At 35.1% G+C, this 21,310-nt stretch overlaps 2 protein-coding genes and 1 non-coding gene across 4 annotated transcripts; 2 read left to right on the forward strand and 1 right to left on the reverse strand.

Annotated features, from left to right (window-relative positions):
- Positions 1–675: 675 nt before the first annotated feature.
- On the forward strand, positions 676–11,282 carry LOC144567413 (RAD3-like DNA-binding helicase protein). The gene is made up of 29 exons (XM_078317546.1): positions 676–1,133; positions 1,656–1,734; positions 1,811–1,886; positions 2,254–2,318; positions 2,834–2,878; positions 3,004–3,104; positions 3,207–3,348; positions 4,144–4,205; positions 4,296–4,375; positions 4,479–4,549; positions 4,907–4,994; positions 5,102–5,174; positions 5,260–5,355; positions 5,470–5,578; positions 6,071–6,164; positions 6,260–6,343; positions 6,504–6,660; positions 6,951–7,135; positions 7,627–7,671; positions 7,799–7,827; positions 7,926–8,047; positions 8,231–8,278; positions 8,872–8,996; positions 9,100–9,413; positions 9,642–10,395; positions 10,501–10,554; positions 10,680–10,799; positions 10,888–11,004; positions 11,089–11,282. The coding sequence occupies exons 1-29, from the start codon at positions 743–745 to the stop codon at positions 11,131–11,133; spliced, it is 3,771 nt and encodes a 1,256-aa protein (XP_078173672.1). The 5' UTR covers positions 676–742; the 3' UTR covers positions 11,134–11,282.
- A 2,553-nt stretch (positions 11,283–13,835) lies between these two features.
- Positions 13,836–13,907, reverse strand: TRNAT-CGU (transfer RNA threonine (anticodon CGU)). The gene has a single exon. It is a non-coding gene; the product is annotated as a tRNA-Thr (tRNA).
- A 111-nt stretch (positions 13,908–14,018) lies between these two features.
- On the forward strand, positions 14,019–17,759 carry LOC144567583 (tail-anchored protein insertion receptor WRB-like protein). 2 transcript variants are annotated; one of them, XM_078317747.1, is made up of 7 exons: positions 14,019–14,214; positions 15,046–15,125; positions 15,547–15,617; positions 16,170–16,240; positions 16,693–16,774; positions 17,316–17,365; positions 17,456–17,759. In XM_078317747.1, exons 1-7 carry the CDS (start codon positions 14,134–14,136, stop codon positions 17,537–17,539), a joined length of 519 nt encoding a protein of 172 aa, XP_078173873.1. In that variant the 5' UTR covers positions 14,019–14,133; the 3' UTR covers positions 17,540–17,759. The 2 variants fall into 2 exon arrangements, with proteins under 2 accessions (XP_078173873.1, XP_078173874.1); XM_078317748.1 differs by having other exon boundaries at positions 17,296–17,365; positions 17,456–17,646.
- Positions 17,760–21,310: the final 3,551 nt, after the last annotated feature.

Genomic DNA, 21,310 nt, shown 5'->3' on the forward strand with positions numbered 1-21,310 from the left:
TTCTACAACTCTGTGACTTTTGATTTCTTGAATGAAACGGACTAAAAGTCTTTTATAAAATTTTCTCAAAAAAAAAGTCTTTTATAAAAAAAAATAATCTACTTTCTCAGCAGAAAAATTTTACATAATTAACTCTTCAAAAGTCCGGCTTCTCTGCTGCTCACCAATCCATTTGGAATTCAGATCGAGTCGTCTGTTTTAATCTGATATGAATATCAAAACGGATCCTCCAATATTTCAAATAGAAATCAAACAAGTTTCGGCCCTGACGTAAATATTCTACAAGGTCAGATATCTCAAGAATGAATGAAACTCAAATTTTGAGCCACTTCATAGGATCCGAAGTTCCGAACACTACTCGTCTATGAGTGCGTATCCTCTGAGATATCTCAACTTTTGCGTGACCGACGTGTCCGGTGCCTATTCGGGGTGATGTAGGGGGTCAGTATTATGCGTGCTTTGGGATTCGTGCAGAACGTATTTAAACGGTTGGGATTTTCCATAAAGTCACGCAAAGTTTGAGATATCTCAGAGGATACGAATTCCTCGTCTATTCGGAGCTCATTCTTCGATGAGAATCCAATCGTAATCCATTGAAGCCCAAATAGTAAATACAGAGGCCCACATCGAAAGATGTAATCGAAAAAAAAATTTAGCTTCCCGCGTACCCTTTCTACTTCCTTCCCACTCTCCCTCCCATTTCAGTCTTTTTTCTTGGTCACATCATTGGATCGCCTCTGCAATGGAGCCCACCACTCCTCTTCCAATCTCGACCAACACCGCACTTTGCAGTCCCAGCCCCACTCCGACCTCAAACCCTAGCCGCGATGGGAGCAAGAGGAACACTTACCAGATCGGTGGCGTGCCAGTCGAGTTCCCGTACAAGCCGTACGGAACTCAGTTGGCTTTCATGGGGCGGGTCATCTCCACGCTTGATCGGGCCCGTAGGCAGGGACATTGCCACGCTTTGCTCGAGTCGCCGACTGGCACTGGAAAGTCGCTCTCTCTCCTTTGCTCGGCACTCGCCTGGCAACAGCATTACAAATCACGGCCTCTACCTTCCCAGCCTCAAGTTACGGATCCTCTATTGCATGGTGGTGGATTCATTCCCGAGCCCGAGCCCGGGCCTTCAAGTAATTTCTCTCTTCTTTTCTTTCTCAGTTTGTACAAGGATTATTGTTCTGGGTTTTAAAATGTCACAGGGTCATACATAATACTGTTGGTTCTCTCTTTCTTTATTTTGTTCCACATATGGTTTTGCTTTGTGTTTGATTTGCATAATGGAGGTCTCAGGACAGGTCAGCTTTACTAGGGCTGTGGTAACTGAGGCAAAATCAACTTAATTGGATGCTAATTGTAAAATTGAATGTTTAAATTTAAGGGCAGATCGGATTTAAGAAATAAAGAGTTCTTGGTAACTCACTATTCCAGCTTCTTGCTTGTCCTTTATCACACCATTAGTTATTTGTTGTCTTTTATTAAGAATAACTAGTCCTTTTTCCCTCCTAGTAAAAGCAAAATTTGTTGTTTTTTTGTATCTAGTTCCCTGTAAAATGCCATTATTTTGTTTGCAAGTTTCTGTTTGACTGAATCTAGTCGACAAAAGCTATTGTTGTTCACCTTACACATGTTCTCAAAATTGGAAATTGGTTCAGGCAACACAGAGCCATCTACCCCAGCTACAACTGCAAAGGGTCAGAAGAAAAAGTTAGCTCCTGTGATTTTTTATGCATCGTAAGACACTTCTAACTGTCATACTTCTCTTAAGTAAATAGTTTTATATTATCTGATATACTGTTTTTGACTTAAGGAGGACACACTCGCAAATAAGTCAAGTGATTCGTGAGTTCAGGAAGACGACTTATCGAGTGCCAATGGCCATATTGGTATGTAATTGTACATTTTGTGCCATTAAAGTGATGCAAATTAATAAAAATGTTCTTGTTCAATTATGTAATCTGGTTAGTCAATGTCCTTCTGACAATATATGTTCCCGTCTCTCAACTTCGCGTGATATTCTGAGCCCTTCGTCTCACTATTAACTGGTGATCCTTACCTATATGGCATTCTGAAAGGTTCTTAGCTTTGAAGTTCTTTTATTTATTTTCTTACCTGGTTAAGAACATTGATTGATTTGTGCCTTCTTCTCTTGTTCTCTTTCTTTCAATAAATTTTCACGGAGTCTCCAGGAGAACTGTCTGTTTGATATTTGACAACCAATCTTGTCTCTTCTAATATTGTTTAATTTAACAGGCCTCACGAAAGCACTACTGCACCAACAAGCATGTCTGCATGAGTGAAAATATTGATGAAACCTGGTAGCTTGTGTGACAAATTATGATCTTAAAGCCGAGCAAAGCTAGGGTGTGATGTGCTCACCAAGAGGGTTTGGTGAGCACAACTCCAAAAGCATATCAAATCAGCATCAAACGACGAACTCCAAACCGTTGAAATTCATGTACATTATGAGTGATGCATGTACATGCAAAATTTTGAAAGTTTCGAATATATTTGCTACAAGGTCAAGCGGTCAAAGAAATGATGAAAAATGAATATAAAAAAAAAACTTATAAAAGGTTCATTTCTTTGACCGCTTGATCTTGTAGCAAATGAATTCGAAACTTTCAAAATTTTACATGTATTTGCATCACTCACGAAGTACATGGATTTTAACGGTTTAGATTAGTCGTTCAAAACCAATCCGATATACTTTTGGAGTTGTGCTCACCAAACTCTCTTGGTGAGCACATCACACCCTAGCTTTGCTCCTTAAACCCTCTATTTGCACATCTAAATTTCCTAATATAAGCTTCTTATATATTTTTTTTTTCAGTAAGACACTTTTAAAGGATGAGGGTCTTGGTTGTCTTGAATTCAAGTGAGCTCAAGTTTTAACTCTTACATTCTTTCAGTTGTGCTTATATGCTGGGAACTGAATACAGTTGTACGTGACCAGCCACAGCTTTATTCACTTGGCTTTTCTTTTGAACATAAAAATAATAGGAATGCAAACAAGGTTAAATCTCATCCTTCCCTTCAAAAAGGTGGTTGTAATGAAGTTCATGACATTGAAGATCTTGTAAAAGTTGGACGAAGTGTTAAAGGTTGATTATTTTAAAAATTCTAACATAATTTCATAATATACTGAGTTAATTTATTTATTTTCTCATGTCATTGCTGACATAATTCTTCATTTCCAATTTCAGGGTGTGCATATTTTGCGGCACAGACAATGGCAGAAGAAGCACAAGTGGTTTTCTGTCCCTATAGTTATGTGATAAATCCAGTTGTCAGGAAAGCAATGGATGTTGATATTAAAGGATCCATTTTGATTATTGATGAGGCACAGTATGTTGTTCTTTTTAGTTTGTTATCGTTTTTATCATAAGGTTTGCACGACAAACCAACTTATCAAAATTGTGGATGTGTTGATGCTTGACTTCTTAGAAAATTGGTCCATAAATCTTAGTATAACCCCAATGGGCAATGCTTCTAGCTTAGACATTGCAGTGTGATTTTGTTTGGTTGAAAGTACTTCAGGTGAATTTGTTATATGCCTATACTTTGAGTCAGTATCTTCTGGGGTGCCTCGGCTTAGGAAATGGTTAGCCGAGCGATCCAGACTGTTTGATTTCAAGTGAGGAGAGATTTCTAGGTGGTCGGAAGCTTTGAGATATATAACCTAGGGTTAGGGTCCTACCCATTTCAGGGGGGGTGCCCCAAATGACGTGAAAGTCGAATACTATAGGGTCCCTAGGCAAAATGCATCCCTTCTATATGTCCAGTAAATATTGTAATTGAAGAGTATGAATTAATTCAGGAAGTTCCTTTTTTTCTCTCCTTTCTAATATCTTATCTTGTCCAACACTACAATCAAGGAGATCAAATGGCTGTTCATTTACCTTTATCTTTAGAAGCTCAAGTAGAATTTGGGATCTCTTGAATATGGCACAGGGCACAAGTAAATATGGCACAGGACCCTTCAATAAAGGGCTGGATTACAAATCTTATAAATTCAATAAGAAACTAAAATTATGTTTTATTGGTGGGGGCACTGCAAAGGGTTGACTTCTTTCCCAACTTGTAGAAAATAATACCAATTATATGTTTTCTGAAAGTTTCAAGTCACCTTTTCTTTCTCAGTAACATGGAAGATATGGCGCGGGATGGTGGCAGTGTAAATGTTGATGAAGAAGTGCTTTCTGGCAAGTGACTTCCTATCAATATTAGTAACTTGTAATTCTATACAATCAACAAATTGAATTTAGCTTCTTTAAATGAATCTATTTTTGCAGTGCTGCAAACGGAACTAGGTCAGCTATGCACAGATGAGAGTATTGCAATGATATACCAACCTTTACATGATGTGATCCAGGTACAATTTATGGAAGGCAATGATAAAAGAGTTGTCAGGAGGGTGGAGTTGGTTTGGGAGTAATAAAAAAACTATGTTAATGATAGTCTTGACTGTGATGCAGGGGCTTATAAGTTGGATCTCTCAGAGGAAAGATAATTTGCAAAAGCATGAGTATGAACATCATTCATCATGGTAAGTTTATAAAGGGCAAATTCTATATTTTCTTTCTTTGTCTTTTATTCACTTGTTTTATTGATTAGTTTACTTCATTACTGCCTGAACATTTGTGGGAATCTAGCATAAATCCAATTGGTCCAAATGATCAAGAGTCAAGGCTCAAAACCCTGAAAGGAAAATCAGAGCCGTCTGGTGGTGCTGAAATGTATCAGTGCTATACATATGTTCTCAAACTTCTCAGCACCAATCAGACAATGAAACCTGTAATAAAAAAAAAAATCAAGACTCTCTGTTTGGATAAACAACATTCTTTTCTCTCTTTCCCTCCATCTCTTGATCTCTTACTAAAGAATTAAAATATCACTTATTCAGTTGGACGGGAGATAAAGCTGTAAGTGAGCTGCAGAATGCAGGCATCACTCAACAATGCTTTCCCATCTTGCAAGAATGTGCTACAAAGGTTCATTATCATTTGACAAACACATTTCCGTTATTTCATTATAATATGTTGATAATTGTCAATTCTGACAACTTGCTGTTTATTTCCTGTTTCTATTTGCAAAATAGGCAGTTAAAGCTGCTGCTGATTCTGAGTCAAATGGAGTTTATTTAAGTGGAATTTCAATTGCTACACTAGAAGGTACAATGACTTGATTCCAATTTTCTTAATGCTCAAATTCAGGAATTTATGCATTCAGTCTAACAGTGCTTGCATTATTTTCTAGGAATATTTTCGTCACTCAGTTATTTCTTCTCTGAAAATGGATGTCATACTTCTGATTACCAGCTTGCATTGCGGAAGTACATCGAAAGGGATCCTAGTAAGAACTTAATACCTTCTATTTTGCACTGAGATTCCAAAAGCAGAAAATTAACTATTGTTTGTTGGGCCTTTTGGCTTCAAGTTGCTTAATTATCCCAAAAATATCTTGTAGAAAATGCTACTTTTGGCTGGAAATGCACTTTTAGCTTATGGTGCTTGAATCCTGCTGTTGTCTTTAAAGGAATTGCAAATCTCTCTCTCTCAGTAATTCTAACCTCTGGGTGAGCAAAAATATTTTTGTTGTTTTTTTACTTGTTGCCTTTTAACTGATACAACAACAACAACAACCAAGCCTTTAGTCCCAAACAAGTTGGTGTAAGTTAGAAATAAAACCCAATCACTATCATAAATTAAAGATAAGTAATAATAAAGTAGTAATAAAAATAAAAATAATAAAAATAAAAGTGAAAGTGATAGTGATAGTAATAATACTAATACTAATATTAACTATATTTTACCTAGAGTATCAATCGTAAAGGTCAAAGTCCTAAGCTTACATCTTTCACTCCAAATTTCTAGTCCTATAACTTAAGACCTATAATACTACCCCTAAATAATCCCTAACTACCACTAGGTCATGGTTCTGGTACGTGGATTGCTAGCTTCCACGCGCTCCTATCCGAAGCCCACTCCTTAGATACATTCCACTCCTTTTTACTTATTTGTTGCCTTTTAACTGATATTAATTCAAAATGTTTACCTTACTTTTGTAGGACCCTCTCTCCAATGGGATCTTTCGCATCTGAGCTGGGGGTGCAATTTGAAACAATCATGGAAGCCCCACATGTAATTGATATTGAATCCCAGGTACTGCATGTTTGTTTGCTATATTCTTACTACTGTTTTATATATTTAATTGTTCTCTGCATCTCATCCACTTAAGAACGTAAACCTTTTCTCAGCTTTGGGCTTCAGTGATACCATGGGGCCCAGCTAATTGTCCACTAAATGCCAGTTATAAGACTGCTGATAGTTATGCATTCCAGGTACAATCTATTACTGCCAGCTCTCTCTCTCTCTCTCTCTTCCCCCCACCCCCCGTCCCCTCCGCCCCTTCATGCCCCTTTTCCTCCATCCCCATATTTTCTTTTATTTATTTATTGTTTTTTGAGTGTTTATTTGAATGCTTCTGGTTTTTTTATGAAGGATGCACTTGGGATTTCTCTTGAAGAAATATGCAAAGTGGTCCCTGGCGGTGCTCTTGTTTTTTTCCCTAGTTACAAATTATTAGATAAGCTGCAGATGAGATGGTCTCAAACTGGTCAGTGGTCAAGTCTGAATGCCAAGAAGCCTGTGTTTGTTGGTAAGATCTCAATAAAGGATTCTATAGTTCAGTTTCTATATAAAACATACTTACTAGAAATTTAGTAATCAAAACTGTACTATGCTTCCAGCAGCGTAAATGACTGCATGTCTTCAAAATGTGTGAGGAAGGGATCAATTTCTTTAGAAAACTGAGTACACATCTTGGACCGACAAAATGCAGTTTTAAAAAAAAATGATAGAAGGGAAAATTGTCCAGATACATTTTTTGCTTGGGTTTTAGATAGATAACTTGAGGTTTGATAGCATCTTGAATTTTATTTCTGGAAGAGCCAAGAGGAAGCGCTGAAGATTTTGAGTCTGCTATGAAAGGTTACTATGATGCAATAGCTGGAAAGACCAAACCTTCAAGTAGAAAAACTGGGAGGAAGCAAATCTCCAAAAATCGTGCAATTAAAGATTCTGCCCATGCTGTTCAAAACGGTGCAGCTTTTCTTGCTGTTTGCCGTGGCAAGGTATTGGTCGATGATTAATTATAGTTGATATTTCTTGTTTCCTATTTGTACATTGTTTTTGCATCTTCCAATTGAGTGGCATACTGGCCTTTACCCAATAGGGACGGAGCCAGACTTTCAAACTATGGGGTCAAACATGAATGAGGGTCAATCATATAACGTTTTTATGCTGAGAATGATGGTCAATTTTATAGTAACCATAACATTTCGCTATAAATTATATAGAAATAAAAAAAATAAAAAAATGGGGGTCAATTGACCCCATTCAACCTATATGCATCCACCCCTGCATGGGGTCTTTTACAAATATGTCATGTATGCTTCTTAGTCATCAAAACTAAAAATGCAACAACAACAACCAAGCCTTTAGTCCCAAACAAGTTGGGGTAGGCATCAAAACTAAAAATGCACCTTAAAATTTAATTAGAAGATTTGAAATTAATTTCATCACATATAAATTTGTAGCTAATTACCTCACTTCTGTTGTAAAGGTGTCTGAAGGGATTGACTTCTCCGATGAGAATGCTAGAGTGGTTGTATCCTTATACTGCGTTTTCTGTATTTAATTTTCATTATTCATCCCTTATTTTGAACAGAGAATATAAAGTTATATTTCAGGTGATAGTACTTTTGTTTCAACATATATTCCTTGACAAAATAAAGGTGATTGTTGGTATCCCTTTTCCAAACATGTAAGCATTATCCCTTGATACAATTATTTCTTAGAAGTAGTGCAATTAATTTGGCACTTAGTTTGAGTTTGACCTTCTTTTAAACAAAAACAATGCAGAAATGATGTTCAAGTTGTTCTGAAGAAGAGGTATAATGACACATACAAGTCATCAAAAGGCCTACTGAGTGGTAGTGAATGGTACTGCTATCAAGCTTTTCGAGCCCTAAATCAAGCTGCAGGTAAGCTCGTCTCCTCTTGATATGTTAATGTTAACCTTGATTAATTGATTTGAAAGCTTTTGCCTGGTTGTTGACCTGCTTGATCAGGAGAGGCATTACTTGTACGAGTTCTGTGCATTTTTTCTGTATTGCTATAATTAAGTGCAGTAAATTACTCATTTTCTTGCCCAATCTCTCTTCCAGGTCGATGTATTCGACATAGATCAGACTATGGAGCCATTATATTTTTAGGTATGCTCATATATTTTGTTGTTAGTTTTTTTTTTTGTTTTTTTATCTAAGGCCTAATTTAAAGAGGCAAGACCTGGTATATGAAGATGTCATAGTTTCCCTTTATTATACACCCTAATTCTCCTTAGTTACTCGCTTATCTCCCTAGTGAAATTCCCTACAATTCCCCATGCTCCTTGCAACCTCCAGAATTTGATCCTGTTCTCTATGGTGGAATGGCGCTATCACTGACTATTTGTGTTGACACATTGTCCTCGTTAGTTCCATTATTCTTTCAGTTGGGAATTTCTTTTGCATCTGATGTTGTTCTGGAAAGTCACTCCATAAGAACAATTTTGTAATTGTAAAATAGGGTTAGTTAATAGATCAATGAATTGAATCAGGCTCTCTCATTTTCCTTCTCTTCTTCCCTGTCTTGTCCGTTTCTAGACCCTTGTTATTTGTAGAACTAAACAAGATGATAGTTTTGTTTCCTGAGCCTATATGAGATTTTAATTTCGAAGTAGGGACTTTCCAAAGAAAAAGAAAAGAAAAAGAAAAGAGAAGTCCAACCTTTTTTCCTTTTCAAACCTGATTGCAAAATTCAAATGCAGATGAAAGATTTAAGGAAGAGAGGAACCTTATGTACATCTCAAAGTGGCTTAAGAGCTCAATTAAAAACTATGGCAGCTTTGAAGAATCTTTAGAGGGACTGCAATCTTTCTTTCAGAATGTGGAGGTTTGTTTGCTACAATTTTGTTCTCATCTTCAGATTTTATACTCTCAGAAAAGCATGTGTTTTTTTTTTTTAATTCACTGAATAAAAATTATTCTTGTAACAGGCAAAGATAAAGCAAGAAAACAAGGATCAAGACATTGAAGTGATTGCAGAAATCGATCCACTAGATTCTAATTGTGACAGGAGAAAACTACAATGGGATAAGCTGAATCTCTCTGACAAGGCAACCCCAGAGAAGAAAAATAAAAAATCAAGAAAGGCCAGCATGATGCAAAATTGTACACAGATTGATGAAACTTATGCTACTATAGAGAGGCCCCCCTTGTCCCTAGCGAATTCTACAGTGGCTGGGGAACACCTCTTTAGGAACTACCAGTCCAGTGCCAAGGCTGAGATGATTAGTCCTGACGAGTCTAGGTAACTATAATTTTAGTTGACTTCTTTAATTGCTTTTCTTGAGTCGGTATTTCTTTTTATGTAGAACACTATATTTGTGCTAAGTTTATTACTATAGTAAGAACCATCAATGAAAATAATCATAGGACTGGATCCAACACCTAATACTAACAGTATGCATTCAGTATGTATTGCTATATTGTACGAGTTATTTTCATTGGGGCTAAATTTGGATTTGCACCTATGCAGAAAATTAAAGATTTGTAGCTTATCATGGGAAAACAACTTGCCATTGCCCTTATCAGGTCAGCAAAACAGGCTCGATGAGCCCCAGCCGAAACCCAACAAACCGAATCAATTTCAAAATGGAAACCTTGCAATTTGTAACAGTGTAACAATAGTAACTCCTGAAAAGGCCTCTTTCATAGACCTTTCCAATTCAGATGAAGAGTTGAACTTCAACCACAGTGCCAAGTCCAGCCAGAAAAGACAAAAGATGGTAAATTCTCAGCTGGCGGGTTGTACCATGTACAGTGAACAATACACCCCCCAAAATTGCACCAGTAATTATACTAAGGATGGGAATAAGGTAAATGTGCTGGGAGTGAAGCTTCGTGAATTGGTTCAGAGTTCTCTTGTAAATAAAACAAATACAAATCTGAAGATTTGTTGCAAACTGTGCAGAACCCAGCTAGGGTTGGCAGAAAATAACTTAGGTGTCTTATGCACACAGTCTAAGATGTCAAAGGTTTATTTTGCGCACATGTTGAAGCAAGGGGATGAAAGTGTGGGCTTGAAAAATATGCAAGTGGAAACTATTGTATGTGATATGTCTTTAATTAATGAGGAGCTTGTTAAGGAAAATAAGAATCTAGGTGTTTGGTCAGAAGAAGATGGGTGTGTATTTAGGGAGGTTAATTGTCTGTTTTGTCCTTCTGGAAAAGCTCATCTTGGTTTGCAAGTTCTGGCAGCCAATGCATCAAATGTCCATTTGATAAACAAGGTACTAGATTATTTAATTTTCTTGGAATTTGAGATTCTTTTTTGTGTGATTTCAACTATTAGTAATAATCTCCTGCTTTTGTTTTTCTTCCTTTTTGTGGACAAGATGATCTTTTTTGCTGATAGCTTGCATATAGAGCTTCAACAGTCTAGTGAAGATGTATGATACATTTCTTGTGCTCTTTGTAAAAGCCATGATTAAACCTTTTGAGCTTGGAGTTACATGCCATTAAATATGTCTGGCTTAATTAATCAGCATGAAATTTCATCATTTCTTGTTCATAGGTCGTCAAATTGTTGAAGTGTGATGATGGTACCTGCTTATATTCTACACAGGAAAAAAAAAGTTTTAAATGCAAGCATCAGCCTCATGATGCTGGACTATTGGACTCAGAAAAAGCTAAGGTTGGTTTGACCATCTCTGGTATGGTTATGCTCTATTTGAAGATTAGAACATTTTTTTTCTAACAAAACTAATCTTTCGCTGCTGTAGTCTGGATTACTTATGAGTGAAGACTTTACTTCCAAACTCGTTCCACGGGAAATAGAGACATTTGCATACAGGCCTCTATCTCAGAGTCCAGAAGTAGTGAACTCGAGAAAATCAAAGGTTGTTTCTCACTCTCTTTTGATTACAGGGGTGATAATTGCGATTTTTTTGTTTTCTAACCCAGTTGTCTGTCTGTCTTTTCAGCTAAGACTACCCAGGAGGAATCAATGTGGCTTTGAACTTCAATAGGAATTTTGTTTATAAGAAATCATAGCTTCTTGACCTTTTGAAAAGATTTTGAGATCCTTCAAGACTAGAATTTGTAAATGGCTTGTATATGTAGTTAACTGCAGATCGTAAAATTGGTAACTAGAATATTGAAAGATTGAAATCTAGCACATGTAAATTTGTATTAGTATACTAGGCACAGCCGAAAGGCTGCCAGCTTCCCCTATTACATGAAGGTCATCAAATTTGGAAGTAACCTGATAGCCAAAATTATCTAGACACATTCTGCCTAATAATTTCCTGTAGAATCAAAGCTGCTGCTCTGCCCTTTTACAGAACCTGATGGAACTCATTCATTCTATTGTTTCCTTTTTCCTCTATTGGGATTTGGGAGAACGATTCTATGTTCTGTTGTAATTGTGTCCGTCGGGCTTGGATCCAATCATACACGCAAATGGATGACAGGGCCATATGGCAATAGCTCTGTGGTAATCTGTTTTCTCTTGAATGAGATTCTCACATTGCTGCTAGAGAATCCTTTATTATTATTATTATTATTATTTTTTTTTTTTGATTTGATGATAATCCCTTTTTGTAGTGGTACTCCAGGATTGGCAGCTGCGCAGTTGGGTTCCACTGTGGCTGCTTGGGTGCTCGTGCATTAAGGTCTCTATTGCCTGAGAACATGTCATTGTAGATGGTTTGGATAATTATTCCTAGAAAAAAAAAAACGAGTTTATAACATAATTTAAACCATAGAAAAGTATCATCTCAATAACTATAATGACTTTCATCCTGAATGTAGTGGTAAAAGGTAATATTCTTTGAATGGTGGCAGGGGAAAATCTATATGTATGTTAGAGGTGTTGAACTATTTTATGATTTTAAGATTTAAAATCATGTATATTAAAATTTAAATAAATTTTTTGTTTTTTTTTTTAAGTTTTTATATAATTTAGCCCTCATAAAATAATGAGATTTTTTTTAATTACCATTCTAATAAATCAAATTAATTAGTTACTACCATTTACTTCAAAATTGAAAAAATACCACACACCCAACTACCCAAGCACCCAAATTTGTTATTTTTTTTTAAGTTTTGTTAAGCTGTGGTTGAAATTTGTTTGCCAAGTTTTTTTCATGTTCTATTCTCTTTTGTTCTATGGCATTTAGAATTATATGCTCGCATCAAATTAGACAGAAAAATTGAAGAAAATAAAACACACATGTTTAATAAATAAAAATTTGTACTAAGTTTGAACTACAAATTACTATAACAAATTATATGCACAATCTGAATAGCGTTCTGTACTAAGTTGGTGTGCAAATTACTAAAATTATATGCACAATTTGATCAACGGTTTATACTACAAATTATACGCACAACAGAACAAAACTTAAAAAATAAAATAAAATAAATGAGCTTGTGCACTGGCCTAATTTGGTGCGCCATTCTAGCTTGCGTGGGTGGTAGAAACTCATTTTTGGTGCATTCAATGGTAATGTATTAATTTTTAATTGTTAGAGTGGTAACTAAAAAAATTTTGACATAAAATGACAAGTGTATGCTTGTAGCCTATTGGTTAAGAGTTCCACTTGGTGTTTGTGAGAACATGAGTTCAATTCTCGATGACCATACTATTTTTGTCTTTTTACATATTATATATTTTATAAGTTTAACCCTTTATTTAAATTTTTTAATTCCGTCTCTGAGCGGAGGTCATGAATTTGAAATCCGAATAGAAAATATCATTTAGTGTAATAATAAAGATATGAAATTTGAAAAGATTTGTTGGCCATCTTTCTTTCAAAAGAAAAATAAAAACTATAACGACTTCACCAAATACACTTCAGAATTCAAAATTGCATATTTTTTTTACATCATTGTAAACTTTATTTTGTTAATCCTGCCAATATTTCACGCATCCTTTTTTTTGTATCGTTATCGTTAATAAAACACAGGAATAACAGGAAATTTCTTATAAGTAGAATTAATAGAAAAGAAAGAGAGAAATAAAAAGAATACAATTGTATGTTTATTGATCGTAAGATCAGCACGAATTATACTGACTTTAAAAATCTCAAACTTTGAAACGGTGTTTATATTTTCTTTGATCCCTGATTCTCTCTCCTCTCCTTCTTAGAATATTAATTAAATATTATATTGATAGGTGTAATTATGATTCAATTTTTGATCGGTATAATCCAGAATGATACAAACAACAGCAATATTTTAATTAAATATTATATTAGTTTTTTCTCTCTCATGCACAGAAACAACAAAGTTTTTTAAAATAAAAAAATACTTCATAGTTTAGAAATTAGAACGGTAGTAAGTGCGCTATTTCAAAGTTTGAGATTTTTAGAATTGATACAATTCGTACTAATTTTATTAGCAATAAAAAATATCACTATACTCTTTCTATTTCTCTCTTCTTTTTTATTAATTTCTATCAAATTTTTTTTTTCCGGAATAACACATGATAATAATCAGAAAACTCTTCCATTTCATAAAACAAAAACATGACAAAAGTAATCAAGTCCACGCATCAAATGGCGCGCATGCCCAGTCCTCGTTGCCAATCGGTGCGCATCCTCAGCACGTGCATCTATCGAGATCCGTGCACGTATTCAGTCCGTGTGGATGGTAGAAAATGAGAAAAGATGAATCGAGTGGCCAATTCTCACACGTGTTCAGAAAAAAAAGGTTCAACAAAAACCAAAGCTCCCGGCGAGGATCGAACTCGCGACCTTTCGCTTACGAAGCGAACGCACTACCACTATGCTACGGAAGCAATTGTTGCCAAAGACTTCTAATATTATTATATAGTGAAAATAAAAAATTATTTCAGGACACCGAAGACCGAATTAAAAGACGAGGTGCATCTTTCGCTTCAGAGGTGCCGAGGCTCAATTTCCAAACTCCCCATTTTCTCCTCGGCCTTCCAATTTTCATACCTGGTCCTGTAGAAGAGAAGGGGCACCGAACAAAAAAAATAAAATAAGGCTGAACCTTAGAAAATGGCGCTACGGCCTTTCATCACTTTATTCGTCGTCACCGCATTTCAGGTCTTCTCTCGCTATCTTGAAATCCTCACGAAGGTCAGCCGATCCCATTTTCCACTTCTTTCTCTGTTAATCTCTTTATATTTCGGTAATTCGGTTGGTTCTTTTCAAATGATACGAGAAGGTTCCATCTGGATTTGCGGAAAATTTCCCCTAATTAGCCGTTAAATGTTTCCTGGCTTGTGTTATCTTTTCAAATAGAAACTATGCTTTTGCTACAGAAATCTGATTTCCAAAGAGCATTGTTGTTGAGACAGTCTAACAAACAGTATCCTTTACTGGTTATAATTTTAGTATGAAGTCAAACAAGCTTGAGATTTTGTTTGGTTTGGAACTAAGATGATTAATTGGTGTATACTGAACTTGGGTACCAATAGACTTATATGTTAGCTTTTTGTGAAGTATTAAATACTAAGATTTGTCAGTACACTTTGAGCTTCCCCAAATTTGTTAATTTGTCCTTGTGGGAAAAAATTGCTACTTAATACCCCCCATATTATTCAGGTTTCCTGGTGAATTTCTCTTAGACAAACATTGGTTCAAAATCACTGACATCTAGGTCCAAGAGCAATTAAATTGATGCGTTTCAATTTAATTTAGATATTTGAGCACTTAGGCCTGTGTTTTGATCTAATTTGGACGGACTCATTTAGACAGGGGAGTTCTCAGTACCCTCTTACCTACTACCGTTTTACTCTTTGGGTAGCAAAATGATGTCAGTTCAATGGAAAAGTTTCTTCTATTAATTTTTATTCTTTAGCAAATACCACCTTAAGAGGAAGCTATAGTGGGCCTTTAGCACAGCCTGAGAGTATGGCTTTTAGTAGAGTTTGTCTTTCTTACATTATGCTTTTATTTGCAATTTAGAAAGAATCAGCAAGTGAAGAACAAATTAAACTCAAACAAGAAATCAACCAGCTTTTGAAAGAGGCCAGTTCCTTGTCGACGTAAGTAATTCAATTTCTCTTTTGTTTGAAGTATTGTACTAATTATTTTTTTTAAATGGGAACTATGTAGACAGCTGCTTCCCTTTTTGTTATTCACAAATACAAGTCCCTACTTCACTAAAAAGTTCAAAATATCTAACAATTTTTTTGAGTTTGATTGATTGTATGTTGAGACAAAGGTGCAAGGGAACCAGATAAGATGCCTTTATAATTATTTTAGCTTAATTATTAACTCTGCCCAAAGCACAGACTTTTGTGGAAGCGATTCTTTCTGCATGTTTTTTATTATGTGGGGACATATTTTCCTTTTACAATTTCTCTATAAAGACAGTCATGTTTTCAGAATGTCAAAGTTTTATAATGTCTTTCTAAATCTAGCATCTCTTGCACATTGATTCTGGCATTTTTGTTGTAATTCCAGGCCATCAACCTTTGCTCAAGCAGCAATGCTCAAACGAAAGGCAGCTTCCAAGGAGAAGGAACTAAACAAAAGTATGCTTGTTTTTTTAATTTTCAGTTAGTATGGAAATTACTTCCAATATTCTGCTTAAATTACTTCCAATATTCTGCTGGTAGCACCCAACATTTCTTATACTTCCAACTAACATGCAACATAACTTTTGAGTTCTTTACACATGGCACCAAATTGTTCAAACAAAGGTTATGTTGAGCAATAACTGACCAAGTTGCCTAAAGGAGGAGAAATTACTCCATTGTCCTAGTCATCACTCAAAGGTCGAAGCCCGTAAATTGAGAATGCTCCTATATTTGACTTTATTTTCACGTGGCCAACTCAACAAAACAAAGAGCAGCTATCGAGGAATAGGGACCAAATTGTCAACATATAATGTGGTTAAACCTTTTTCATTATATTAGGCTAACTTTTGGGTGTCAGTTGCAAATGTGAGAAAAAAATGGTGGTTATTTGTAAATATGGTGACATGTTAGTGTAATTTGCATTCCTGTGGTTTTAGTTTAAAGTGATTGTTAATTGACGTGTTGTTTATTTAAATTTTTGTTTAATTTTAATAATTGATATTACAGTACAAGAGGAAAAAGAGAAGGCTAAGAAATCTTTTCATGACCAATATACAGAATCTTTGAGAATAGCTAAGGTAGCATTTCTTGTATTTTCTAATGGTTTGGGATTCCTTGATCATGGTTTTATTTTACAATCTTGACAATTTTTCATCTCAAATATAAAAAAAGTGTCAAACCAGAAAAGAAGCCTTTAGGTGCATTGTTGGACATGTATATAGCTAACCTATCAAATTTCATGCAATTTGAATACCGTTTGATATTGTATTTAGGGTGTTAAATACAGAATGTTGAAAAGTTCAAATCATTTGTTGTACTTTGAAACATGGACAGATCTCATCATTTTAATATTCCATATATATACCATGCCTAATGTTGGAACAAAGTTAATTTTGTGATGACAATCAAGTTGGCAATGTTGTCAAGATAATTACTTGTCAAGGGGTCCAAGTCCTAGTCTTTATTTTATATGCTGTATTAATTCAAATTGAGCATCTTTTAATTTAGCCGTGTAAATGTGTATGAATAGGTGCTAGTCTACAGTATGCTCATTTGGGCATTTTGGAGTACCCCCATTGCGTCAGTTCCTCAACATATTTTGCAACCCTTTGGTATGGCTCTCTCTCTCTCTGTTTTTTTTTTTTTTGACATTTTTAATAACTTTTAGAGATTTCCATTCTCGTATTTGGATATGAGATTTTGTTAACATTAGGTGATTTACTTTGCTGTACCATCATCACCTCTTTGAAATTTGGGCTGGAATTAAATAGAAATCACATTAGGTCTTAAAAGTTATCTTGCAGATGTCTCTGATTTCTCTTGTACTTGAAATGATTGGCTATAAATTGATGGCTGGGGGTTTAGGAGGGCATTTGGGATGAATATTTAGAGGTGAAGTTCAATTTTTGTATTTAACAGTAAGGATGTGGGAAATTGAGCCTTCTATAATCCATTGGAAAACTTTTTTTTTTTGAAAGACTTGGTAGTAGTTACCAAGCATACAGAAAAATAGATGTGATTACAACTACTATCCTATATTCCTATTACATCGTAAAACTTGGATATCATATTATGCCATCTACTTTTTCTTTATTTGCAAGTAGAAAACATGATTTATTGCTGAAAATTATAGAAAATACTACGCTTTTACAGGAAAGCTAGTGACTTGGAAAAGTCCAGATGCTAGCACCGGCTATTATGCGGTACGCTTACAACTGGTAGAACTACATTTTTTGCATATATTGTTAGTGTTTTGTGAATTACCTAATATGTGTATTTTTTTGTTCATAAAGGTTGGAATCATACCATGGTTAGTTTTGACCTCGCGTGTCAGCAAGTTTTTGTGTAAGATGCTTCCCGAAGACCTTTTTGTTTGATTACTATGTTCATAAAATCTGTCCCTTTTTGTTTTTCATATTTCTATTTTACAAACAACATAGATTTTGACACGTGAAAGCAGATAGTTTTCTTGTTTTTGCATTTATTTTGATCCAACACCTTTGAGATCATAATATGCTTTGCAAGTATGAATTATTTGTATGATCTCTTTTCCAGCTCTCGAGGTTCTGCGGCTATGTAAATGTGTTTGTTGATTGTGTAGCAGTCTCTACCCTGTTCTAATTGTTACTTGCGTCTGATAATTTCGAGTAGAACTAGGGTGTTCTTAAGTTCACCAAGCTACTTGGTGAACTCAAGTCTAAAATCCGTTAAATCGGTTTCAAATGATGAATCTGAACTGTTGAAATCCGTTGACTTTACGAGTGATGCGTCTACATGTGAAGTTTTTAAACATTCGAATTAATTTAGTATAAAGTCAATCAGTCAAAATTAGAAGGTTAATAAATTAATTTTAATGCATTCCTTTTTTGAATGTTTTGACTGCTTAACTTTATACTAAATTAATTCGAATGTTTAAAATTTTCATATATAGATCCATCACTCGTAAGGTAGGCGGGTTTCAACGGTTCGGATTCATCATTTAAAGCCGATTTGACAGGTTTTATACTTGAGTTCATCAAGAGGCTTGGCGAACTTAAGAACACCTTAGTTCTCCTCATGAACTTAAGAACGCCTTAGTTCTACTCAATAATTTCATATTATTCTTTTCAATTATACGAGTAAAGCTAGGGTGTTCTTAAGCTCACCAGGTGTTTGGTGAGCTTAACTACAAATATATTATATCAGTTTCAAACAACTAAGCCGTTGAAACCCATTTACTTCACAAGTGACGAATTTACATGCAAAGCTTTTAAGTTTTCGAATTATTTTAGTATAAAGTCAAGCGGTCAAAATTAGAAGGTTTATAAATTAATTTTAGTGCATTTATTTTTTTAACACTTTTTGACCACTTGACTTTATACAAAATTAATTTGAAATGTTAAAAACTTTACATATAAATTCATCACTCGTGAAGTAAATCGGTTTCAACAGTTTGAATTTATTGTTTGAAGCTAATCTAATAGAGTTTGGAGTTAAACTCACCAAACACCTTGTTGAGCTTAAAAACACTCTAGTTCTACTCCAATTATATTGATAACATGTGGAACCTGATTAGAGTTGATATTGATTTAAAATCTCCACATTGCTCAACTGTTAAGTAAACAAAATAATATATAAAATAAAGACGAGAACAAGGAAGACACAAGTATCTTCATGGTTGAGCCCTCTAATAACTGTCGTGGTCGTGTCAAATTTTTACATGTGCGAAGTTTTGACCTAAATCACGAAGAATTGTTATGACATGTGAATGGTCATGGTCAGTTTTGTAAATAATGGTATTCAGTCTTCGGACAGATAAAGTATCATCAAGCGATTAATTGAAAATAATCGGTCATATTCAGAAATAATCAGTTATATTCGGAAATAATCTCCAATTAATCGGGAAAATTTATGATGATTTGGTTACCGTCAATGAGTAATCGGTCTAAACGGACGTTTTTACAACATTGGTCATGACAAGTTAGTCACGTCGTGGTCACGTTTGATCACATGTATACGTTGGATTATGTTTAACTATCATTTTTCATACTTCATAGGAATGAATAAAAGAGAAATAAATGTCAAAAATAAGGAAGAGTTGTAATATAAAGAAATAATGTTGTAACAAAATATGTGTAAAAAATATATTTATTGTTTGAAACTAAAATTTTTGTTTGAAATAAATGATGGCATAATAATTTTATATTGTTTTGATCACGAGCAATTACTTGATATGTCGATTTTTTTTATTAATACCCTAAAAAATAATAAAATTATCAAATATGCTCTCAGTTTTTTTTTTAAATAAATGCCCTGACCGCCCTTAGTGGGGCAGCCGACTCTCAGCACCAGACCGTCCCCACTAGGGCGGTCATCTGTCAATACCAGACCGCCCTACTGTCGATTTTTTTATATTGTTTTTAATTACTTTTTAAATTGTTAGATATTGTTTAATTGTTATTTAGAATCAACCAATTATTTTTTAAATGTAGTTTGTTAAGGACAAAATGTTAATTGTACTATATGTGGGCGGTAAGCTAACTTGGGGTGCGGAGGGCGCAAAATACACGAAAGATGCTGCCTATAGTTTCGAGGTTAATGAAAGTACCACATTTATGAAACTTAAGCAACAAGTATATGAAAAGACTGGTGTAAATCCCAACCGGTATGACATACAATTGGTTACACAGATTGGCACACAAATGGGTGGGGGGGGGTAATAGACCTTTCTTTGTGAGGTATCCTATAACAGATGAGGGGTTGTGAAGAAGTGTGTACAATCAATTTGAGTCGAGGCATATCCCGATAATGGACTTATATTCCAGGAGGGTTCCGCGTCAACCCGGGTTGGACCTTCTAGGGTAAATTCATGTTATGACAATTCGGGTTATGAAAACCAGGGGTACTACAACTTGGGTTATGAAAACCAGGGGTACCACAACTCGAGTTATGAATACCAGGAGTACCACAACTCGGGTTATGACAACTCAAGGTACCACAACTCTGGTTATGTACCACCGTATGTACTACATGTTTATGACAATTACATACCTGATTATACTAATCATTATTTTCCTGATTTTACTGAAGAGGTATCAGCACCACCACCCCGACATGAACCCGTAATCCCTAGATTTCCATCTATACCAGAGTAAGTATCGGTATTGTTACCCGTAAATCGAAATGATATGCCATATCATAAAAGTAAATAGACACGGGAGATGATTTTGAAGGGGCTTGGGATTTTGATCACTTAATAAGATGGTGATGCAGATAATATGAATTATCCCCCATGATGACTTGAAATGAGACTACTAACTTTTAGTATATATAGATATATACTTAGTTACCCTAATGCTACTCTGTCGGATTACAAGCGCAGAATCCTACTGTGTAGTAGTGCCGGGTGTCGATTCACAGGGATAGATCTTAGTATTTTAACAACAATAACACTAGTCTAGGTTCTTCAGGTTTGTTTGGGTTACGTGAATACTAAATAAATAATAATAATAATAATAATAAAGGTACATGTGATTTTAAAGTTTACTCTGGCGAATTTATAGGTGGAGATGCTAATTGCTGTAAATCAAGTTTAAGGAGCCTCTAAGGTTTTGTACGAATTCCTTCTAATTAACTCAATACAATATTTATGGTACTCATGTCTACCCGTATACGGCTATCACTGCCGCATACAGCATCGCCTACGATCTTCTGTCACTACCGCATGAGATGTAGACCACCCCGCAGAGTAGAGCCGCATACCGGTACTATTATTCCCCACGGATTACTTGGGTTCGGTTCTATGTGTATTTGAAAGGTTCTCCGACTCTAAAGTCGGCTTGTGGGGGATAATTCTGATTATCACAGGATATAATATAATTAAACCATTCACACCAATCTAATTAATTATATTCCCCTATTACTCGCTAAGTAATAACCCTAAACCCTATTCATTACAAGTAATAAATAAATTCCTAATTAAATCTCGAGATGCTATCTAATCTATGTCCTACCAAAGGAACCCACTGGGTTCAAACCTATGTTGCATAGATACGGGTACGGGTATCGTATCAGATACGATACGGATACGGCGATATGGCGATACGGTAATTTTAAAAAATCTAGGATACGATACGTCTATTATATATGTATATATTATTTTTTTTATT

The sequence above is a fragment of the Carex rostrata genome, chromosome 16 (assembly GCF_964058835.1).
Source record: "Carex rostrata chromosome 16, lpCarRost1.2, whole genome shotgun sequence".
NCBI classification, from domain to species: Eukaryota; Viridiplantae; Streptophyta; class Magnoliopsida; order Poales; family Cyperaceae; genus Carex; species Carex rostrata.